Source organism: Saccopteryx leptura, chromosome 6 (assembly GCF_036850995.1).
Source record: "Saccopteryx leptura isolate mSacLep1 chromosome 6, mSacLep1_pri_phased_curated, whole genome shotgun sequence".
Lineage (NCBI taxonomy): Eukaryota > Metazoa > Chordata > Mammalia > Chiroptera > Emballonuridae > Saccopteryx > Saccopteryx leptura.
In genome coordinates this window covers 13,304,239-13,323,004 of record NC_089508.1, presented here as the reverse complement: position 1 = coordinate 13,323,004, position 18,766 = coordinate 13,304,239, and the positions used below count along the sequence as shown (strand labels likewise).

The 18,766-nt window shown below is 50.7% G+C and overlaps 1 protein-coding gene across 7 annotated transcripts in view; it reads right to left on the bottom strand.

Annotated features, from left to right (window-relative positions):
• TTC7B (tetratricopeptide repeat domain 7B) overlaps positions 1-18,766 on the bottom strand; it is a 255,976-nt gene that overhangs the window by 64,958 nt on the left and 172,252 nt on the right. For 4 of the 7 annotated variants that reach the window (XM_066344077.1, XM_066344080.1, XM_066344078.1 and 1 more), the window contains 2 exons: positions 11,488-11,604; positions 5,273-5,370 (listed from right to left, as the gene is read on the bottom strand). In XM_066344077.1, coding sequence (XP_066200174.1) covers positions 5,273-5,370; positions 11,488-11,604 — 215 coding nt within the window. Of the gene's footprint in view, positions 1-675; positions 841-5,272; positions 5,371-11,487; positions 11,605-18,766 lie in introns of all 7 variants that reach the window. The other 3 variants (XM_066344074.1, XM_066344076.1, XM_066344075.1) reach the window with 1 other exon arrangement.

Below are 18,766 nucleotides of genomic sequence, written 5' to 3'. Positions count from 1 at the left end.
TCTGTCCCTGTCTATCCCTCTCTCTGACTCACTCTCTGTCTCTGTAAAAAAAAAAAATGTAGTGTATAACCCTCGGGCACTGGAATAATAGGGGGTATTTAATAAATGCAGATTCCTGGGCCCCACCTCAGGCCAATAAATGATAAACTGTGGGCTGGGCCCTGGGATCTAATGTCCAGTTTCAAGGCTCTTTATGTGATTTTAATGCACCAAGTTTGAGAACTAAGTATTTAAAGGGTATATGACTATTATCTTTAGTGAACTACCTTGATTATTATATACTTGTTGAATTAATTTCCAGGTTGAAAACCAGAAATAATTAGAACAAATTATTTCCCAATTGTTCTAATTTGCCTTTTTTTTTTTTTTTTTTTTAAATAGAACTTTAATACATTTATATCAACTCCAGGAAAGCAGAGCTAGAAACAATATTCTAGAACAGCTTCTATTTATTCTGCTCAAAACTTTTTTCAAAGAGGAGGCTGGAACGTGGACTCCGATACCTCCTCCTGCCCCGAACAACATTTTAGATTTTCAAATCAGCAAGATTTTTCTCCCAGATAAATTTGATGGAGTTTCCATCCAGCTTATCAGTTAGGAAGATTATCAGAAAATAACACATCAGGCAAATGAAGCAGATCTAACAAGAAAGGAAAAGCCATAAACCATGTTTACACAGAGAGGGTTCCTGGCGGGGACCTGGGTCACTGAATGAGCGAGCTGCAGGGGGCCACACAAAGGTATCGGGTTTGGGATGAGAATGAAGATGAGAAGATACAAACAGGTGGAGAGGAGATTCGGTTCTTGAAAGAGAAGAGGAGGAGGAGGAGGAATCTGACACTAAAAAAGTGAAAGAGAAAAAAAAAGGATAAAAGCAAAAAAAAAATTTAGAAACACAAAGGAAAAATAAACTAGTGTTTAATATACTCACATAAGCTGCAAAGAAAAAGAGGTCATGTAATACATAAGCATTCCTCTACTTAACAACAGAATATACATGTTTTTCAAAGAAAACAAATTTGCTGTTTCCCTCCTGCTTATTTAATTGTTCTGCAATGATAGCATGGGAAAAAAATAATTCAGGTTTACCTGGGCACACTGAGCAATATATCCACACCTTTAACCTAGTACCCAGGGCATTCTGGAGGAAACAATTTGCTTTTCAATTGAAAAGGGTTAGAACTTGACTTCTCCTGGATTTGTTTTTTATGAGAAGCACTTACGGAAAGTTTATTTGTTTTCCTAGGCGCAGATACTGCGGTGCAATGATAGGTCATGGTCCCAGCATCATGCCAGCGGAGTGCTAAGCTTTCTAAGCTGGCCCATGGTTGGCTGCGCTGGCTGGGCCCTTCGTGTCTATCGGCTGGAGAGTCACCGCAATGGGGAGAGACCACCATGGCCACAGTGAAAGATTTCCTCCTACCCCAGAAAAAAATGAACCAGACTTTCAAGTTAAAAGAATGATTTTTGCTTTGGAAAGCTCTCCAGTTATAGCTACCCGTGATTAAAGATCAATCGCCTTACTCTGCATCCTGTTTTGGAGGCCAAATGAAGAAAAAAAAATTTTTTTATCCTCTATTTAAGGACCTACCAGCTGATTCCAAAGAAGACATCAATTCATAGCTTCAAAGCTAAGACTATCACCCCATCTGCTTCCTCTTTTCGATGGCAGGGACCGTGTGATGATAGAGGTGGGGAAGGAGAGCCAGAGGTGTATTAGAATGAAAATCATGTTCTTTGGGGGGAGGGCTTTTTCAGGGTTTGCCACATTGTTTAATAAAACCAATGTCCAATTGATTAGCCACAGGGGACTTGGCCAGTCCAAAGCTCCTTCAGGTGGGTTCCCCTCACGGGCTCCCCTCACAGATCTGCAAAGGGATAGTTTCGGGGGTGGAAAACCATAGTTTAACTAATTAGCCACTTCCAAAATCAAGAACACAGCCTGTACCTTACGATGATGCAGGTGTAGAAAAATGGTATTGTGGTTATGCTTTTTAAAGGTTCTTACCTGTTTGACATATATACTGACATTTTAACAGGCAAAATATGTCTGGGGTTTGCTTTAAAATACTCCACAGAAAGTAAGTGTGAGGCAGGAGAGATGGATGAGAAAAAGAACACTGATTGCTGAACGCTGGTGGAAGGTACATGGGGATTGACTATATTATCTCCATAGTTTGATATAATTGAATATTTTCCAAAATAGGAAATATAAAATAAGTAGGAAATAAATTTTAGCTCTGGAACATTAAGAGGCCCCGTGGCTTCACAAAGGAGTCCATGTGCATGTGGGTGACTCGGAATCGGCAGGGTCGTGACGGCGGAAGTCCGCCATGCCTCCTTGCCGATGCCGACACTGCACGGCTCTGCTTGTGGCGGATGCCCGCGCCCTTTAGATCAAGGCATTTAGCAAAGCAGTGACCAACGCCATCGACAGGCTGCCACCAGCCAGGGCTAGGTTCTCTCAGACCACAGCTGACCTCACAGTGGCTTCTGTTTAGATTTGGGACCATGTTTACCTTGGACAAGTTCCTTTGCCCTTTTTCTCTGGCCCAACTGCTTCTCTAAGTGAGCAGGGCTTCAGCGGGCATTCAGAATCAGCCAGCCCCCTTCAGCACCATGTGAACTGACCACTGCGGCAGAGAAGGAAGTGGAGACCGTGTGGCGGGCCAGGCTGACACGCGAGGTCCCTGTGCCGTGGGAGATACCTGCGTGGGGACGGGGGCCATCTCTGTGGGCGTGCTGGGAAGTGAGGAACGCCAGGTGCTGAGCTGCGTGTCCTGTGCCGTGGGAGATGCCCGCGTGGGGACGGGGGCCATCTCTGTGGGTGTGCTGGGAAGTGAGGAACGCCAAGTGCTGAGCGGCGTGTGCGCCACGCTAGTTTTTACATCCGGGGATGTAGGAAATAACAGCTGTGCTTATTTGCATGGAGAAACACTGCAAGGGCCAGTGAGGAGCTAATAAAGATGGTTGGTTGCCTTTAGGGAGGAGAAGGTGGAAGGGCAGGGGTGGGAGCAAACCTCCTCTGTGCGCCTTCTGATTGGAGTGAAGATCCGTGGGCCGTTCACTGACAGGCCATGCACACACGTGCACAAACAGAAGCGTTGCTGGCCCTCCTGCGCCGCCCACTGAGCTGAACTTACACTGCTGGGTGTTATTAGTCAAGGTGGAGGCATTTTCCCCACATTTAGGTGAGTCTTCCTAATTTTTAAGTCTCTGATTTAAATGATCTGACTCTCATTTGTGACTAGTCCACAACTGGTAAGGCCTAACGTGGCCTTTGTTTTTCGGATTCCCCGGCCTCCTGGGTAAGTAGCTGGTGGTGTGTAAACCAACAGCGTGGGGCCCTGGGGACAGGGCCAGTGATCGGAGTCCTCGGGGATTCCCACGGACAGTACAGCAACAACTACACAGCACACGGGCGCTGGCAGTGCCTGGGAAGATGTGGTCTGCTCCCACGGGCAAGGCCCACGGACAGTACAGCAACAACTACACAGCACACGGGCGCTGGCAGTGCCTGGGAAGATGTGGTCTGCTCCCACGGGCAAGGGAACACCAGCAGTCCCGACCCCTGGGCTCCCAGCGTGGGTGAGCACAGGGCAGAAACACCGCTAAGGACAAGGCGAGCAGTGACCCACCCTCTGCTGGTGCCACGCAGACACTCCTCACGGGGGCACTGTGGCGTCTCAGGTTCCCTGAGGGCTCTAGGGAAAATGTCCCGAGGGGCAGAGAAGAGCATGGACAAGGGCCTCACTCATTTTCTGCCACTATCTGTAGTCGGTGTGATGTGACATTTAAAGGCTTGAGTAGATTAAGGACCAAGCCGGCAGAGGTAAAGGCTCTGAATTTCGTACGACTGTCCTCAGAGGACCCTGGGGACAGGACAAAGGAGGGAGACAGCCCTGGGCAGCCGCCACCGCTGAGCGAGCCAGGACTGCGGCAGGTGCCGTGAGGAGCTTCACCTTCTCTTCTCTCCCGTGTCTGAGCCTGACCTTGCGGGGCCTGGTCCTGGCAGCCCGACCTGCTGATCTAGCAACGAGGGGCGTTAGAGCATCTCTAGCAGGACCGGACCCACAGGCAGAACGCTGCTGTGTTAGTCCAGTCAGGGTCTTTGCGGCCCACAGTCTAAGCCCACCCGGACTGCTGGTCAATCCAGGGGCCGGGCCATCGTCAGGGGGCGTTTGTGTGGCTGCCAGCCAGATTCAACTGTACCAGCTGACAATTCATGCTGCTTCCACGGTCCATGTTCTTTTGACCTAAAGCCCTGGGATGAGATTTCTCAAGCCGATTTTAAATTTGGTGAAAGGGAGCCTAGCACAGGGACACAGTCTGCAGGCGCTGTGAGAGGGGGCTGGGCAAGGACCATTCCTGGCCTCAGAGGCCCCATCCCTCCCGACCCACTGAGGAGACCTTCCAGGAGGTGGCTGTGCACGAAGGGGTGGTCAGGAGTTGGGACCTGGCACAAGGGCAGAAGAACCTGGAGGCTCCTCTCAAAGAGCCAGCCCGAAAAGACGGGGTGCACCCTGGCCAGGGCTGAGCCTCACACCAGGGGCGGGGTAGTGGGAGGAGCAGCAGAACCAGGTTCCTAATGTTGCACTGAAATTACCTTTGAGGTTCAAAGCGGAGTGAATTTCTCTATATTTTGCGGGTCTGTCGAGTCCTCCAAATTGCCACTGAATAGTCGGTATTACTATTAGAATGGCTAGTTTGGAGCATTGGAAATTACAGAGCTATATTTACTCCCCTGTACTTAGGCAAGTGTGGAAAAGCAAATGACAAGGAGGTCTAAACATGGGTTGGAGGCAGTAAGAGCTACTGGCCTCCATGTGGGGACAACAGTCAGAAGCTCAGAAGCCACCTGCCTCCCTACAGGGTCTTCCGCTGGATGTATGTGTGCTCATGTGCGCAACTGATCAGCAATCAAAGCCTGGATTTCAGCAAGGTCTGAAATCTCAGGCGAGAGGGAGAAACAGCAGCAGAGGGGAAGCTGGATGGAGGTGGGAGCAATCCAATTTTAGTTTCGGGGTTTAGGCTCTGAGAGCAAGGGGAAAAAGTAGAAAGATGTCAGAGTTGTGTTGGGCATGTCCTACTACTTCCCTCATTGTGAACACGCTTGAAAAAGACACCAGAGAAAATGCAGCCCAATGGAGAGTTTAACCAACTAGAGTGAGTTATTTTCCCACCCCCTGTCCCTGGCCATCTTCATCCCCCATCACTTGGGGAATAGGCCTGAGTTGACACCATTCTGTCCCCTCTGGCTCTCTATTCTCACCTGTCTCCGGGTCACTGAAGTCTGGCAAGGTAATTGTATTAAGCTGTCGTCTGTCGGCGATGGTTCTATCTAAGAGGCTGCTCCCACGTCCAGAATCACTGCAAAACAACAGCTTCAAATGTCAGTCATTTGAAGGGTGGGCGGGAGAAAACAGAATCAACCAATACGGACTCTGGGAACACAGTACTATCTTTGGGTGCGCTTTTGATGTTCTTTGCACCTTTTCATCTATTACAAAGCATCCTGCTTCCTGGCTCGGCTTAGGCCGGGGCTGCTTTCAGTATTCAATAGCACAGGCACAGCCTGACCCACACCCACAGACCCTTGCTAATTTTAGCCTTCTTTTTTGTCGTAAAATATGAAAATGAAAACTACAAGTCCAGTTCTCCATCCCCTTCTAGGGGAAAATGATTGGCACTCTGAGTCTTAGAACTAACTCATGGAGCCCTACACCCCCTCTTTGAAGTGTCTCTGAGCTGAGGACGTGACACCAGGGCTTCTCAGGGCCCCGCTGCACAGGGAAGTCACCAGGGGCACTTCTGAGAAACACTGATGCCCACGTCACACTCCAGAACAGCAACAACAACAAAAGATCAGAATTTCTGGGGCAGTCAACGTTTTTCAGAGCTCTCTAGAAGGTTCTAATGTATAGCCAGATCATCACCCCTGACCCCTACACTTGAAAGGACGCTCACAGCCATGGCCTCGTTTGTGTCCCAGAACAAACCTTTAAGGTAAATCGTGTGTTCGATGCCCGTTTAACGGATGAGAAAAGGGAGCTGTGTGGTCACACAGTGAGCTGGTGGCATGCAGAGCTGGAGCTGGAGCCCCTATCCAATGTTCCCAGGCTGGAGAAGGGGGGCCGTGGAGGGGTCAAGGCTGGAGAAGGGGGGCCGTGGAGGGGTCAAGGCTGGAGAAGGGGGGCCGTGGAGGGGTCAAGGCTGGAGAAGGGGGGCCGTGGGGGGGTCAAGGCTGGAGAAGGGGGGCCGTGGGGGGGTCAAGGCTGGAGAAGGGGGGCCGTGGAGGGGTCAAGGCTGGAGAAGGGGGGCCGTGGAGGGGTCAAGGCTGGAGAAGGGGGGCCGTGGGGAGGTCAAGGCTGGAGAAAGTGGGCCGTGGAGGGGTCAAGGCTGGAGAAGGGGGGCCGTGGAGGGGTCAAGGCTGGAGAAGGTGGGCCGTGGGGGGGTCAAGGCTGGAGAAGGGGGGCCGTGGAGGGATCAAGGCTGGAGAAGGGGGGCCGTGGAGGGGTCAAGGCTGGAGAAGGGGGGCCGTGGGGAGGTCAAGGCTGGAGAAGGGGGGCCGTGGAGGGGTCAAGGCTGGAGAAGGGGGGCCATGGAGGGGTCACAGCCTCCGGCCGGCCCCCGACGTGCTTCCTGCACGGAACGCCCTCTCCAGCTTCTCCGGCCCGGGAGACCCGTCAAGCCTAACCGGAATGAAACACGGCTAAGGGACCTTACTCAGACACACTCTTGTTTTCATTTTTCAAATGTTTAGTCTATTGATTTTTTTTTTTTTTTTTTTTAGAGAGGAAGGGGGAAGAGAAAGAGGGATACAGGACCATCATTATATTCCTGTATGTGCCCTGACCAGGGATCAAACTGTCAACCTCTGAGCTTCAGGATGATGGTCTAACGACCAACTGAGCTATCCGGCCAGGGCCATTGTTTTTATTTTTGTTTTTTAAATTCTAAGAAGCTTGTAAGCAAACACAATTACATGTTTTTCCCTCTCTATCATAATATTCCATCAAAAAAGCTCCAAAATGAAGCTTGTTTGTTTCTTGAAGTTTTGAGTGTTTAATGCTTTTCTGTGAATTTATTATTATTGTTTTTTAAATCAATCTGGGGGCTCTGAGGGATTTTATATTTTGTTAAGAAGTTCAAATTCTACAATAAAGGGACATGATTTCCTTCCTCGTTGCAGCTGTTGCTCAAACTGGTACAAACAAGGTTTGCTACGAGACGTGCTACGGCTTTCAGGTTGAATTTCCACACTCCGTGCAGGAGCTGGAGAAATCCACAGGAAACAGAAGAAAACCTGCTAGCACAGGCGGCTCCTCAGCCTGTATTTTCTGTTCACTGGGTACATGGTTGTTTGGTTTTTGTTTTTTTGAAACTGTAAATTATTTCCACAACTAAGAAACATTAAATGTCTCTGAGCAGAAGATAACATGAGTACATGAAAATTTCATTAATTGCATTACAGACTAAATATTTTTAGCACTGGCCTATTTGTGTATGTGTTTTTAATGTAAACGTTAAAAAAATATATTGCAAAAGATCTGAATAATCGCAACAACTTCCCACTTAGGGGTTTTTCAGAAGATGGCATCTCAAAATCAAGTGCTAGTTCCAGTCACTGTGGGGACTCCTGGACGCACCGGGAGGAGCTGGTGCTCCGGAGGGACCAATCCGAGGACGTGGACCGGAAGTGCTTGTTCCAGCCCTAACCTGCAGGCTTTGCCTCGCCAGGTCTCAGCACAGGGCCGGCTGCCACCGCGATGCCGGGTCCCACTCGCCCTCTTCCCCAGTGGCCTCCCCATCAGATGAAGGTAAAAACTGTCTCCCACACAGAACTGGGTAGGGCTGAATTGCGGTTGCAGAGATGGAGGACTCAGAAGAGGTATCACTCCTAGGCAGTGTCAGGTGTCATTACAAACACACAGCCCTATCAACATGCAGCTGAGGTTCATACGGCTGATTTCTGGAGAATTCCCAGCCTTCTGGTGCAACGGTAGGTGGGGGAAAGCTGAGTTAAGAACCCCCACAACTCCAAATGTTAGAAACCCCAAATGAAACCAAAATCTTAACTTGTGAACTTCACCCACTGATAATGACACAGTGTCCCCACTACCACCAGCTGAGAAACTAGATTCTGTTACACGCCTTAGCTCCTTTTGATAACAGTATATACGCATAACTATTCAAAATGGAGATGCTTTTGAACAGAGGTTAACAATAAAAAATAAAAATAAAAGAAGGTGGTTGTCAACTCAGAGAGGCAGAGTGCATGGTAGAGGGAGCTTTAAGGTCAGACGGTCCTGGGTCTGACTCACAGTTCTATTACCTACTTCATTGGGTAAACCAGGGCAAGTGACTGAGCCTTGTTTAGCTTCAACTATTTCTTTGAAATGGAAAGGACAGCAGTCACCCTGCCTGGCTAACAGCACAGGGCTAGCACAGAGGAGCACCTCCACCCCCAGCTGAAGGGCGGTGACGTTCAGTCCAGGGAGTCAGCTGGGGCCTCCTGGTAGGCTCTGGCTGGAAGTCACACTATCTTGAGTGGACAAAAGTCACACTGTCTTGAGTGGACGAGTAAAATGCACAAGCAGAGGGATTTCTAAGAGAGAGAACACAAAACGTGAGACAGATTTCTGTCCTAAATGCAAACAAAACTGCTGACCCAGGGGAGTCAATCCAGGCTTCTGAAATAACAGACGCCTTGCCAAACGTGCACTCGAGAAGAATGCCGCCCACCATTTTGCTCACAGCAAGAGACACATTCTGAAGCTGCAGGTGGAATACTCTCTTCGCGGTGTCTGAGGCTGGATTCGGTGACCAGCTCAGGGAGGTCATCCTTCATGTAAAAATGGCGAGGAGGACAGTTGCAGAGAACGGAACCTGGGTCTGTTCTCAGCCTGGCCCTGTTACTGCCCCTGTCCTCCTCTGTGCCCTGGAGGCCTGTGCCATCTCGGGGTGGAGCGGGGAGAGGGCGGGAGCCAGGGGAAGCCCTGGCAGGTTGAGCGCCCCCCCCCCCCAACTGATCAGGCTCCAAAACAGGGCGCCCTGAGCTGGGAATCAGTGTGGACCTTCTCCGGGCAGAAACCAGCCGCCTCCTGTCCAGATGCTTGCTGCTGTTATTTTTCTAAGCAGAGATACTTCTCACGCACTTGTTCATGTGAGTCTTCCCTTTCCTAAACCGGTGTGAAGGGGCGAAGGGGGGGCCCTGCCCAACCCTGAGTCTCCTTCAGCGTAGATTCAAGGCTGCTGGGCCCAGAGCGGCCCTGTCTGCGCATGCGCAGGGCTGCTGTCCCACCAGGCCCCACCCTCTCTTCCGAAGCTTTATTCTACTGCGGGTGCGGCTGCCCCACCATTCTGGGAGGATGGCTAAATTTGCCCAATGGTGAGGGCTACAGGAGAAACATTCATTTATATCCCAGAGAAAATGAATAAAGTTAAAAGCAAACAAACAGGAAGCTCCTTAGTAAGGGGCTGCTCAAGATTATGACAGGCTCCCTGCAGGCTTTTGGAGTGCTGGAGGGCGCGGTCTGGGACCGGTGTCCGCCACACCGCCGCCCCCAACAGGCTGCGCCCAGCCGGTGCCTCCCGCTCGGGCCCTGGAAGACACTTCAGGAAACAGAGGAAGCAGGGACACGGCCCAGGCATTTGGTTACGTATTTTTAAAAAGCTTTCCCATCCTGCTATTTTCTTCTCCTCACACTCAATATTCTTGGTTGCTAAGTGGGAGGAGATGTGGGAGGTGGGAGAGGTGTGGGGAACGAGGGAAACTGGCCCCATGAAAGCTGGTGGGTTTAGCTCCTTGTTTCCAAAGGGGACGCAGGCAGAGGACCGAGCCCGCACACAGGAGGCGACAGCCTCGCAGGGTCTCCCTGGGCGGGGCTGCGGCGGAGTCCCCCCCAACCTGCCGCTGTCGACAGGCCCGGAGTGAGGGGCTTCAGGGAACAGAAATACAAGCATTTCTATTTCTGCTTAAAGACTTACTTAGAAAAGTAGAATTTTAAAAAATTAAAATGATCTCTATTTTCAGAACATACCCACAAAAGGGAAGATTCTCTTTTCATCACAAGGATGGTGATGCTGCAGGCTGTGGTTCCGAAGGGAATGCTCGCCTAATTCTCCCACCCAGCTCTGCAAGGGGCCGCGTGGCTTCCCAGGACGAGCTCCCCTCCTCGCAGCTGCACTGGCCACGGGGCCTGTGGTCATGTCTGCTAAAGCCAGTGCCCAAGCACCCATCGTCCCTTACAGGGCCCTGATCTTGAGCTTTGTTTAATGGCAGAAACTTTTGTAAAACAAAAGCTCTTGTGGAACCGCACCTGCACTGCTGCTTCCCGACTGCCTGTCCCACTGTCCTCACCCCAGGCCAGCAGCCGAGACCACGGCCACCAGCCATGTGCCCACCTCCCAGTGGGCTGGACCAGGCAAACTGCACCCCTTAGTACAGTTACGATTTGAGTTTCATACATTTTTTAGGCTCCTGACTTTATATAGTTATGTGGGCTGTCCATACATCTTGCTATGAGCTTGGAAAATATTCTGATTATATGAGTGGTTGTTTGAATTCACTTGAATCATTACATCCCTTTTTATTACATTACTTCCTTTATGGGGCGGGGCACATATTGTCATATAAACGTGCAGCATGAAAGCTGCCCAAGACGTGCAGATGGCCATGATTGGTCATTAGGGGTCTTTCAGTGGCGTGCTGGGTGTTGACCGGTCACCGCCCCCAGACTATCTGCCTCTGTTTGGTGGCACCTTGGACTGACTCAGGATGACCAGGCCTCCCCACAGCTCTGCAGGGCAGAGCCAGCCTGTCGGAAATGGACACTAAGGCAAGTGAATTTTGTCTGATCAAGATACAACTGAGTCCCACCTTGCAGAACAGAGAACCCGAAACAATCTATTTTGTCCTATAAGATATTGTTTGTACATTTATTTGCAAATTCATTTTAGCATATCTATTTTTCAAATTCTGCTTTGAACAGGCTTTAACATTTTACCTCTTTAGTTAATGAGGTAAAAAATAATCTTTGATACACGCTTACTTCCTGTCCGAGTCATGATTGTAACTTTGAAAATAACACTTTATCATGCCAATAGCAATTTGTACTCTCCTTAGTAGGATGTGGCCTGTTGTCTGTACAGGCCTTTTAAATATTACTGTAAGGTTCTGATCTGAAATGCTAACTGACTTGTCTATCTAGAAATCGTCAGATAGCCATCAATTATGAACTGAGCCTTGTGGGTCACCATGGAAGCAAAAGAAACCCATGATTTGGTGGCTTCATCAGCCCCCAGGAGAAAATCCCCTTAAAGACGGAGCAGGGGAGGCTCCCCTGCTATTGTCTGCTATGTTTGGGTACCTGGACGGGGCACAAGGGTGACAGGGGTAATGCCTGCTACGTACCGATCAGAGACGGCACTGACAGGCAGGGACCCGTACAAAAGCCAACAAGACGGGCACTGCTGGCCTCTTACCTGGGATTGGTGAGGTTGTAGCAGGATTTCCATATTTGCAGCATGTGCTTACAAGTGAGGAGCGCCTCATCCGGTCCCCGGCAGAGTGACTCCAACTTCACTTTGGAAAACAGCAGTCTGTGGTGGGGAGAGAGAGGGAGAAAACAACACGGCTCACCCTGGACGGAGTGGCCTGGCGCACACTCGGAAGCTGCTGCCCTCACTCCAGAGTGGGTGTCCACATCTTCACCCACTCAGGGGAGCCACGGGTTCCAGAGCTCCCACTCAACATGTGGCTTTGTCCAAATCTCACCGTTAAGTCAAATGCAAGCACATGACCATTTGCATCAGAGTGGCTAATCTTATTCAGAACACAGGGATTTCATTGAAAGCGTACTTTTAAAGAATAGAACCAATTTATCTGTGATACTTTAAAAATTCATTAAAAGTTAATCTTGATTTATTTACAAAATTACACAGGAATGTGACTCAGTTGAGGTAAATATCTACAAATAGCCTTCCAAATTATCCTCATCATGTGAAGGTAAACAGATGTCATTAAGCTTGGAAAAGCCGGGACTGGAAGGACAAGAGGAAGAGGCATCTGGCCAACATCCTCCCCTCTCTGGTCTTCCTCAGCCCTGCTCTGTAGAAACTGGGACTCCACAGCCTCTACCTCGTCCCTATTTTTGTTGTCACTAATGGCTTCACCCTTCATCCAGACCTCCTGGGTGCTAAGCTTAGCCATCCAGACATTCTACTTGTGTCTCTCTGTCAACATCAGCTCTCTTGGTCCTGGGCTCATCACTACTATCCTTGAGAAAGCCCCAGCCTGAGCCAGATACCTTCCTGATGGGCTTCCTATCCCTTGATTTGCCCAGCTCTAAGAAACTGGATTATAAAGATCTCCGAAAATAATTTCATTCCCAGCTCAAGAAATGACAGTGGGCCCTGACCGGTTGGCTCAGTGGTAGAGCGTCGGCCTGGCGTGCAGAAGTCCCGGGTTTGATTCCCGGCCAGGGCACACAGGAGAAGCGCCCATCTGCTTCTCCACCCCTCCCCCTCTCCTTCCTCTCTGTCTCTCTCTTCCCCTCCTGCAGCCAAGGCTCCATTGGAGCAAAAGATGGCCCAGGCGCTGGGGATGGCTTCTTGGCCTCTGCCCCAGGCTCTAGAGTGGCTCTGGTCGCGACAGAGCGATGCCCCGGATGGGCAGAGCATCGCCCCCTGGTGGGCGTGCCGGGTGGATCCCGGTCGGGCGCATGCGGGAGTCTGTCTGACTGCCTCCCCGTTTCCAGCTTCAGGAAAAAAAAGAAAAGAAAGAAATGACAGTGATTCTTTACATCTGTGACAGTATGTCATAATCCCTCACTGAGTCCTTAAGGCACCCCACCCACTGGTCGCTCCTGTTTCACCATCCCATTGTGGGCACCCCACCAGATGGACCCTTTGCTCCTGCTAATAGAATCCCTGGCCAAAGGCTACACTTCCTTCATAACTCCATGAATACATATGCCATGTCCCTAGTCTCAATCTCTACTAGTCTCTCCTTAATTCTTCCTAAACTCACCTAAGACCCCCTACTCACCAAATACATCTTCCATTGATTCCCCTTTTACATCTTCATTGTCTCTGCTCAGTATTTATCAGATTGGCGGGTGTTTGTTGTTAATAATAATAAAAAGGAAGAAAAAGAGAGGAAGGAGCTCTTGTTTATCTCCATTCAATGAAAGGACCCCAGCCCCTCTCTCCCTGGGCTCACTTCCACAGTGACTGAAATTGTGCTCAGAGGTTAATTAATGAGCCTCAAATGAGCATTTGCTCACCAACTACTTGCTCTATAAATCACAGAACATAAAGAGATAGGGTTCTAGTGATTTCAGTTAGACATAAAGAAGAACTCCTCAACCACACACAATGTGGCGGCCTCATTTGCAGGCACTCTGGGGGAGGACAGTCCCCTTTTCCTCTGAGGTCCCGAGCTGGAATGGGGGTGGTCCTCGCCAGTCACTGCCCCAGCTCAGGAATGAGTTAGCATCAATCACTCCCTCCAAAAGAACACACGATGCCCAAGGGGACGCTGAGGGCCCCAGGAGTCAGGGTGGCTGCGTCCTCAAGCCTGGTTTGCAGGAGTTTGGGCTGATGGAATAACAAACCAGGTAATCAGAAGGACGTGTTTCTGGTCTACAGGCAGGCAGGTGTAAAGAGAGGGCAACACATGGGACAGGACCCGGCTTTTGCTCAAAAACTTCCCAAGCAGAAATTCCCTGAGGCCTTTCTAGATCGCCTACAACAGGGGTCGGGAACCTATGACTCGTGAGTCAGATGTGGCTCTTTTGATGGCTGCATCTGGCTTGCAGACAAATCTTTAATAAAAAAAAAAAAAACGTTAAAATATAAAACATTCTCATGTATTACAATCCATTCATTTCCTACCGCTCATGTTCATGGTTGTGGATGGCTGGAGCCAATCACAGCTGTCCTCCGGGACAACACCAAATTTTTATTGGATAATGCGTAACATACACAGGTCGTTGTATGGCTCTCACGGAATTACATTTAAAAATATGTGGCGTTCATGGCTCTCTCAGCCAAAAAGGTTTCCGAACCCTGCCCTACAAGGAATGACAGCCACTCCACTCAGGGTGTGTGTGGGGGGGTTCTGGAGGGGTTTGGAAGGAGCCAGAAGTGACGGCTGCTGATATTCATGAGCTCAGAAGGCGGGTAGAACTCTTCCACCTGAATTTCTCACCAAACTGGGGTCAACTGGGAGACGTGTCACCACGAAAGGAGAAGCTGCCAAAGGGTCACCTGTCAGCTGATGGTGGAGACTGACCGGAGGCCAGAGACCCTCCTGGATGAGGGCTGGTTGTCGAGCGATTCTGGCCAGGAGAAACCCCACGGGGACGTGGGGATGTTCTCGCGAGGCACACGAGTTCCTCCGGCTTAGCGACACTTGGAGGGTGCTCGCCCCAGGGAGGGCCTCGCGCTGGCGGGCGCGGCTTCCTGCATGGGCGGCAAAGTGGCTCTCAGCAATCCCCAGAGCCCTCTAACTGCACCCAAGGCTTCCTGCACGGGCGGCAACGTGGCTCTCGGCAATCCCCAGAGCCCTCTAACTGCACCCAAGGCTGGCGCTGAGCCTTGGCTCGGGGGAACAGTTCGCGCAAGGCTTCTTGGCCGGAAGAAGAACTTCCAGTTGACGTGAAAACACAGCTTTCAAACACTGGACTGAGGCTGTGGAATGAAAAGGTGTGGGCTGGACCGAAGGGAAGCAGCCAGCAAGGACAGCAGTGGAGAAGGACAGCAGTGGAGAAGGACAGCAGCGGAGAAGGACAGCAGCGGAGCCACTGAGCACAAGCGATGGGCAGCGGAGCCGAGGACAGCAGGGCTGGCAGGCGGAAGGAGCCGGAAATCCCAGGCAGGGGAGGCAAAGCAAAGGGACCTGGCCGCAGGTGGGTTTCCGTCGCCACGGGCAGGACGCCCGCCAGCCAGCTCTGGACTCCCTTGAATGCACAGGGAAGGCAGGAGATGGAGGCACTGCCTCAGAGGGACAGCTCCTTCTCACCATGTCCCCGCCCACAGCTTGTCCACGAGGCCCGGACAGTGACACAGAATGTGGGTGCCTGTCACCATCTCTGCCGAACCCTGCTCGCACACTGTCAGACCGCTGGAAAGGCTCTGGCCGGTGTGTGTCACCTGAGCACTGAATGAAGGGATTACAAACGCTAATGAGCATTAATTTGCTGCAGTTGATGTCCAAAGAGATCACAGATTCAATCTATCGAGGAAACTCCGAGGTGAAAAAACTTGGGACAAACCAGCGTTGATGGCATTTCAGTATGTGGCACCATCAACCTCAGAGAGGGTGGCAGAGACCACTAGGCAGAGACTGTTTACTGGCCACATCACCCGAGCCCACAGTTAACTGAGATGTTTCTCGGAGTCTAGTTCAGAAGTCACCTGCTGGGGAAATGGTCTATCCCCTATCTCTGGCTCAAAGTTCATTCACCTAATTCAAATTTTTTTTTGTTCAGAGACTTACTGAAAACTTACAGGAAATTAACAAAGAATAGGAGAACCTTGCTAAAATACCAGTCTATGTTACTGACGGCTCACAAGTAGCACCTTGTGCAATGCCTTTCCTGAGCCGGCTCCCTAAGCTCATCCTCGGTCTGCCCACGGTCCATCGTGCACAGCCCTCATTCTAGCCACGATCACCTTCTCCCACGTGTCACTCCCTCACGCCCCTGGGTCTTGGCACGTGCTGTTGCTTCTGTCCAGAATGCCTTTTCCATCCATTTCTGCTTTTTAAGCATCTACTCATCTTTCAGGACTCAGGTCAAACAGCACCCCTTCACTGAAGCCAGCCTTAAGTAGTAGGAGCTAGCTATTTCCAAACGGAAATGCAATTCCAGAGCTCTCACTGTGGAATAATAAAGCTACAAGCCAGGAGACTTCTGCTTTCAAGACGAGTGACATAACAACAACAGCAACAGCTGTCAGACACTTTAAATATTTAATCACTGATTCTTACAACAACCCTGCAAGTTTGGTTGAGAGCTAAGTGCTTGCCAGTCACTGGTGGAACGGAAACGCAAACCCTGTGAGACTCCACGGCACTGAACAGGAAACCGAGAATGAATTACTGGCCTCACCACACTACCGACACTAATGAAGACATACAGTGTTTTCTAACCCATTGCCAGATATTTAACCCCCACAACATGCAAAGATCTGTGCTAGCTCCGTGTGGAATAAATGTGGTATAAATACAGTTCCGTGCCCTCAGAGAATTACGGTCCAGTCAGAAGGAAAGACCTGGCCACAAGTATTAGGCAGGACCTCTGGCTCAGGGGCCGATTCCGGTTCTGAAACCCGAGTGGGACTGCGGGAGAGCAGGAGTCTGGGCCGCGGGAGTCCGGGCCGTGGGACTGCTCCGAGGATACAGCCACATGGTTCTTCCGAGTACCAGCCCACTGCCCGCGCGTCCTGTGATTTGCCTCTTTCACCTAAATGTCAGGTGCATGTACAGTTCTAGTCATTAGAAGGATCCAGTTAATCAAGGTTTTACTCTCATTGGAACTAGTAGAAATAGTATTTTACCCTATTTTTGGAATTTTTTAAGAATTCCCAGATAATTCTTGAAATAACATTCACGTCTGGTTTAGTGCAGAGGTTAGACAGTAGTACCGCGCTCCCCAAGTTTCATGTGCAAGGATTCCCTCTGACCCCCCCCACCCCCACCCCCAGAAGACTTCCCCAACCACTAGACACTCCCCTCTAGTCTATCACTCGTTTAGCTCCTCCTTGGGCCCCACCCGGAGTCCCAGACTCCAGAAACACCCCTGAGCTCAGCGTCAACACTGACAGCTCCCTGACTACGTGCACGGTGTACCACCCGCCTGCCTGGAGGTCCCGGCACTGTGCCCTCCACCCTGCCTGTACATATCCCAGCGTCTGACGCCGTCCTGACTCCGTCCTCAGGCACAAACTATTCCTGTAACCTGTTTACTCATCCCGTGTTGGTACAGGTGACCACCAATACGTCAGGGCCTGATAATGAGTTTGTTCATCCTTTTGTCAATTATTTTTAAAGTGCCTATTATGCCACCGAGGCTCCAAAGGGGAATACCACGTGGCATCTCCCCCAGCAGCTCAGAGTCTAGTGTTCTGTACACGTGATACGCGATGAACACAAAGCTCTCTGGCAGCACAAAAGGGCGGGGATTGATTCTGCCTGGGGGTCAGGAAGACAAGGGGGTGTGGGACTCTCACAGTCGGGGTGGGGGAGGTGCAGGGGAGGGGCCTTCCAGAGCATAAGCAGGAGGTGTGAGTGTCCGCAGTGAGCTCACGGAACGGTGTCTGGAATCTGGGATGTAAGACTGGGCCGGAGATGCAGCTGAAGAGGTAGCTATTTCTAAACCCTAAAATCTAATACATCTCACAAAGCCTTCTGATGAAGAGCTCTCAGTAAAAAATAAGAGAGTTGAGAGAAATACTAAAGTAATAATCCCCCCCTGCGAATCTTATTAGGCAGTTATAAAAATGCACTCATTAAGTACAGCCAGGAGGAAACACGCATCCTAACACACAAAAGCCTCACTGATTAGCGGACCTGTAAACGCTGTATTCCAGCCAGCTGACTCCGCAGTAAAATCCCAGGAACCCTGAACGTGCGGCATTTTGTGCTGATCTGTGTGTGTGCTCTTGGCTCAGCGTGCCAGGGACCTGCTCTCTGTCTGTGGAATGTGGGCAGGCGTGCAAAACAGCTGTGCAGACAAGCAGGCGGCACCTGCGGCGGCCTGAGGACCGCCCCCAGGCCTCCGTTCCGGGGAGCCGGGCCCGACTGCCGGACACCAGAGGAAGGGAGCACCTGTACCAGGGACAAGGGACAACAGAGGGGGGTGGGTGTGAGCGTGTAGAAATAAAACTTTAAATCGAGAAGACGGCTTGGCAGCCACAGACCAGAAGGGTTAGAGGAGGGAAAAGGGACGTGCTGCACACGTGGTGACCAGAGCAGCGCGAGGGGAAGTGGAGGCCGGAGGAGGCACTGGGGACAGAGTCTGAAAGGGCGGGAAGCAGTCGTTGCTGGTCAAGGACGGGCACGTTATCAGACACGTCTAACCGACTCTTCAGAGGGGAAGGAATGAGGGGTTTCTTTCCGGTTTCAGTGTGGCTTTCATGAAGGAAATCCATTGTAAGTCATTGTTACCAACATTTCTGAAGGCCTACTGTGTGCTGGCCCTGGAGGCTCTGCTCTTCAAGCGACCGCGGAAGGTGGTGTTCCCTGCAAAAAGCAGCCTCTGAGCCTGGGCTGAGTCACTCTCACCGAAAATCAACACCCTTGCTGAGCTGCCTGGCCTGACCGGGCCCATTGCCACCAGCTGGGCAGACCCCAGAGCGGAGACCTCAGTCCACCCAGAGGGTCCTCTGACCACAGCTGGGAGGCACGGGGAGGAGCGGAGCTGGCTCATGTGACTGTTCTCACTAGATCTCAAGTGCTGCTTGAGGTCTCACTAATGGTGACTTTTCAATAAATGTCACCTGAATGAATGGTCTACATGCTATACTGTTAGACGGAAAATATATAACTTCTTTAACCATCGGACTTACCTAATTGCTGTATTGACATGCTGTTCACTGGCTTATTAGAAAAAGTATGAATTTTTCCAATTACCCAAAAGCTGGAAGAGGCCGTGCAAGGTCCTATAATACTTTGCTAATCAGGGGGGAGTATGGGGCCAGCAGCCTCAGCACCCCCGGGAGTGTGACACACAGAATACCCGTCCACACTGGACCAGGG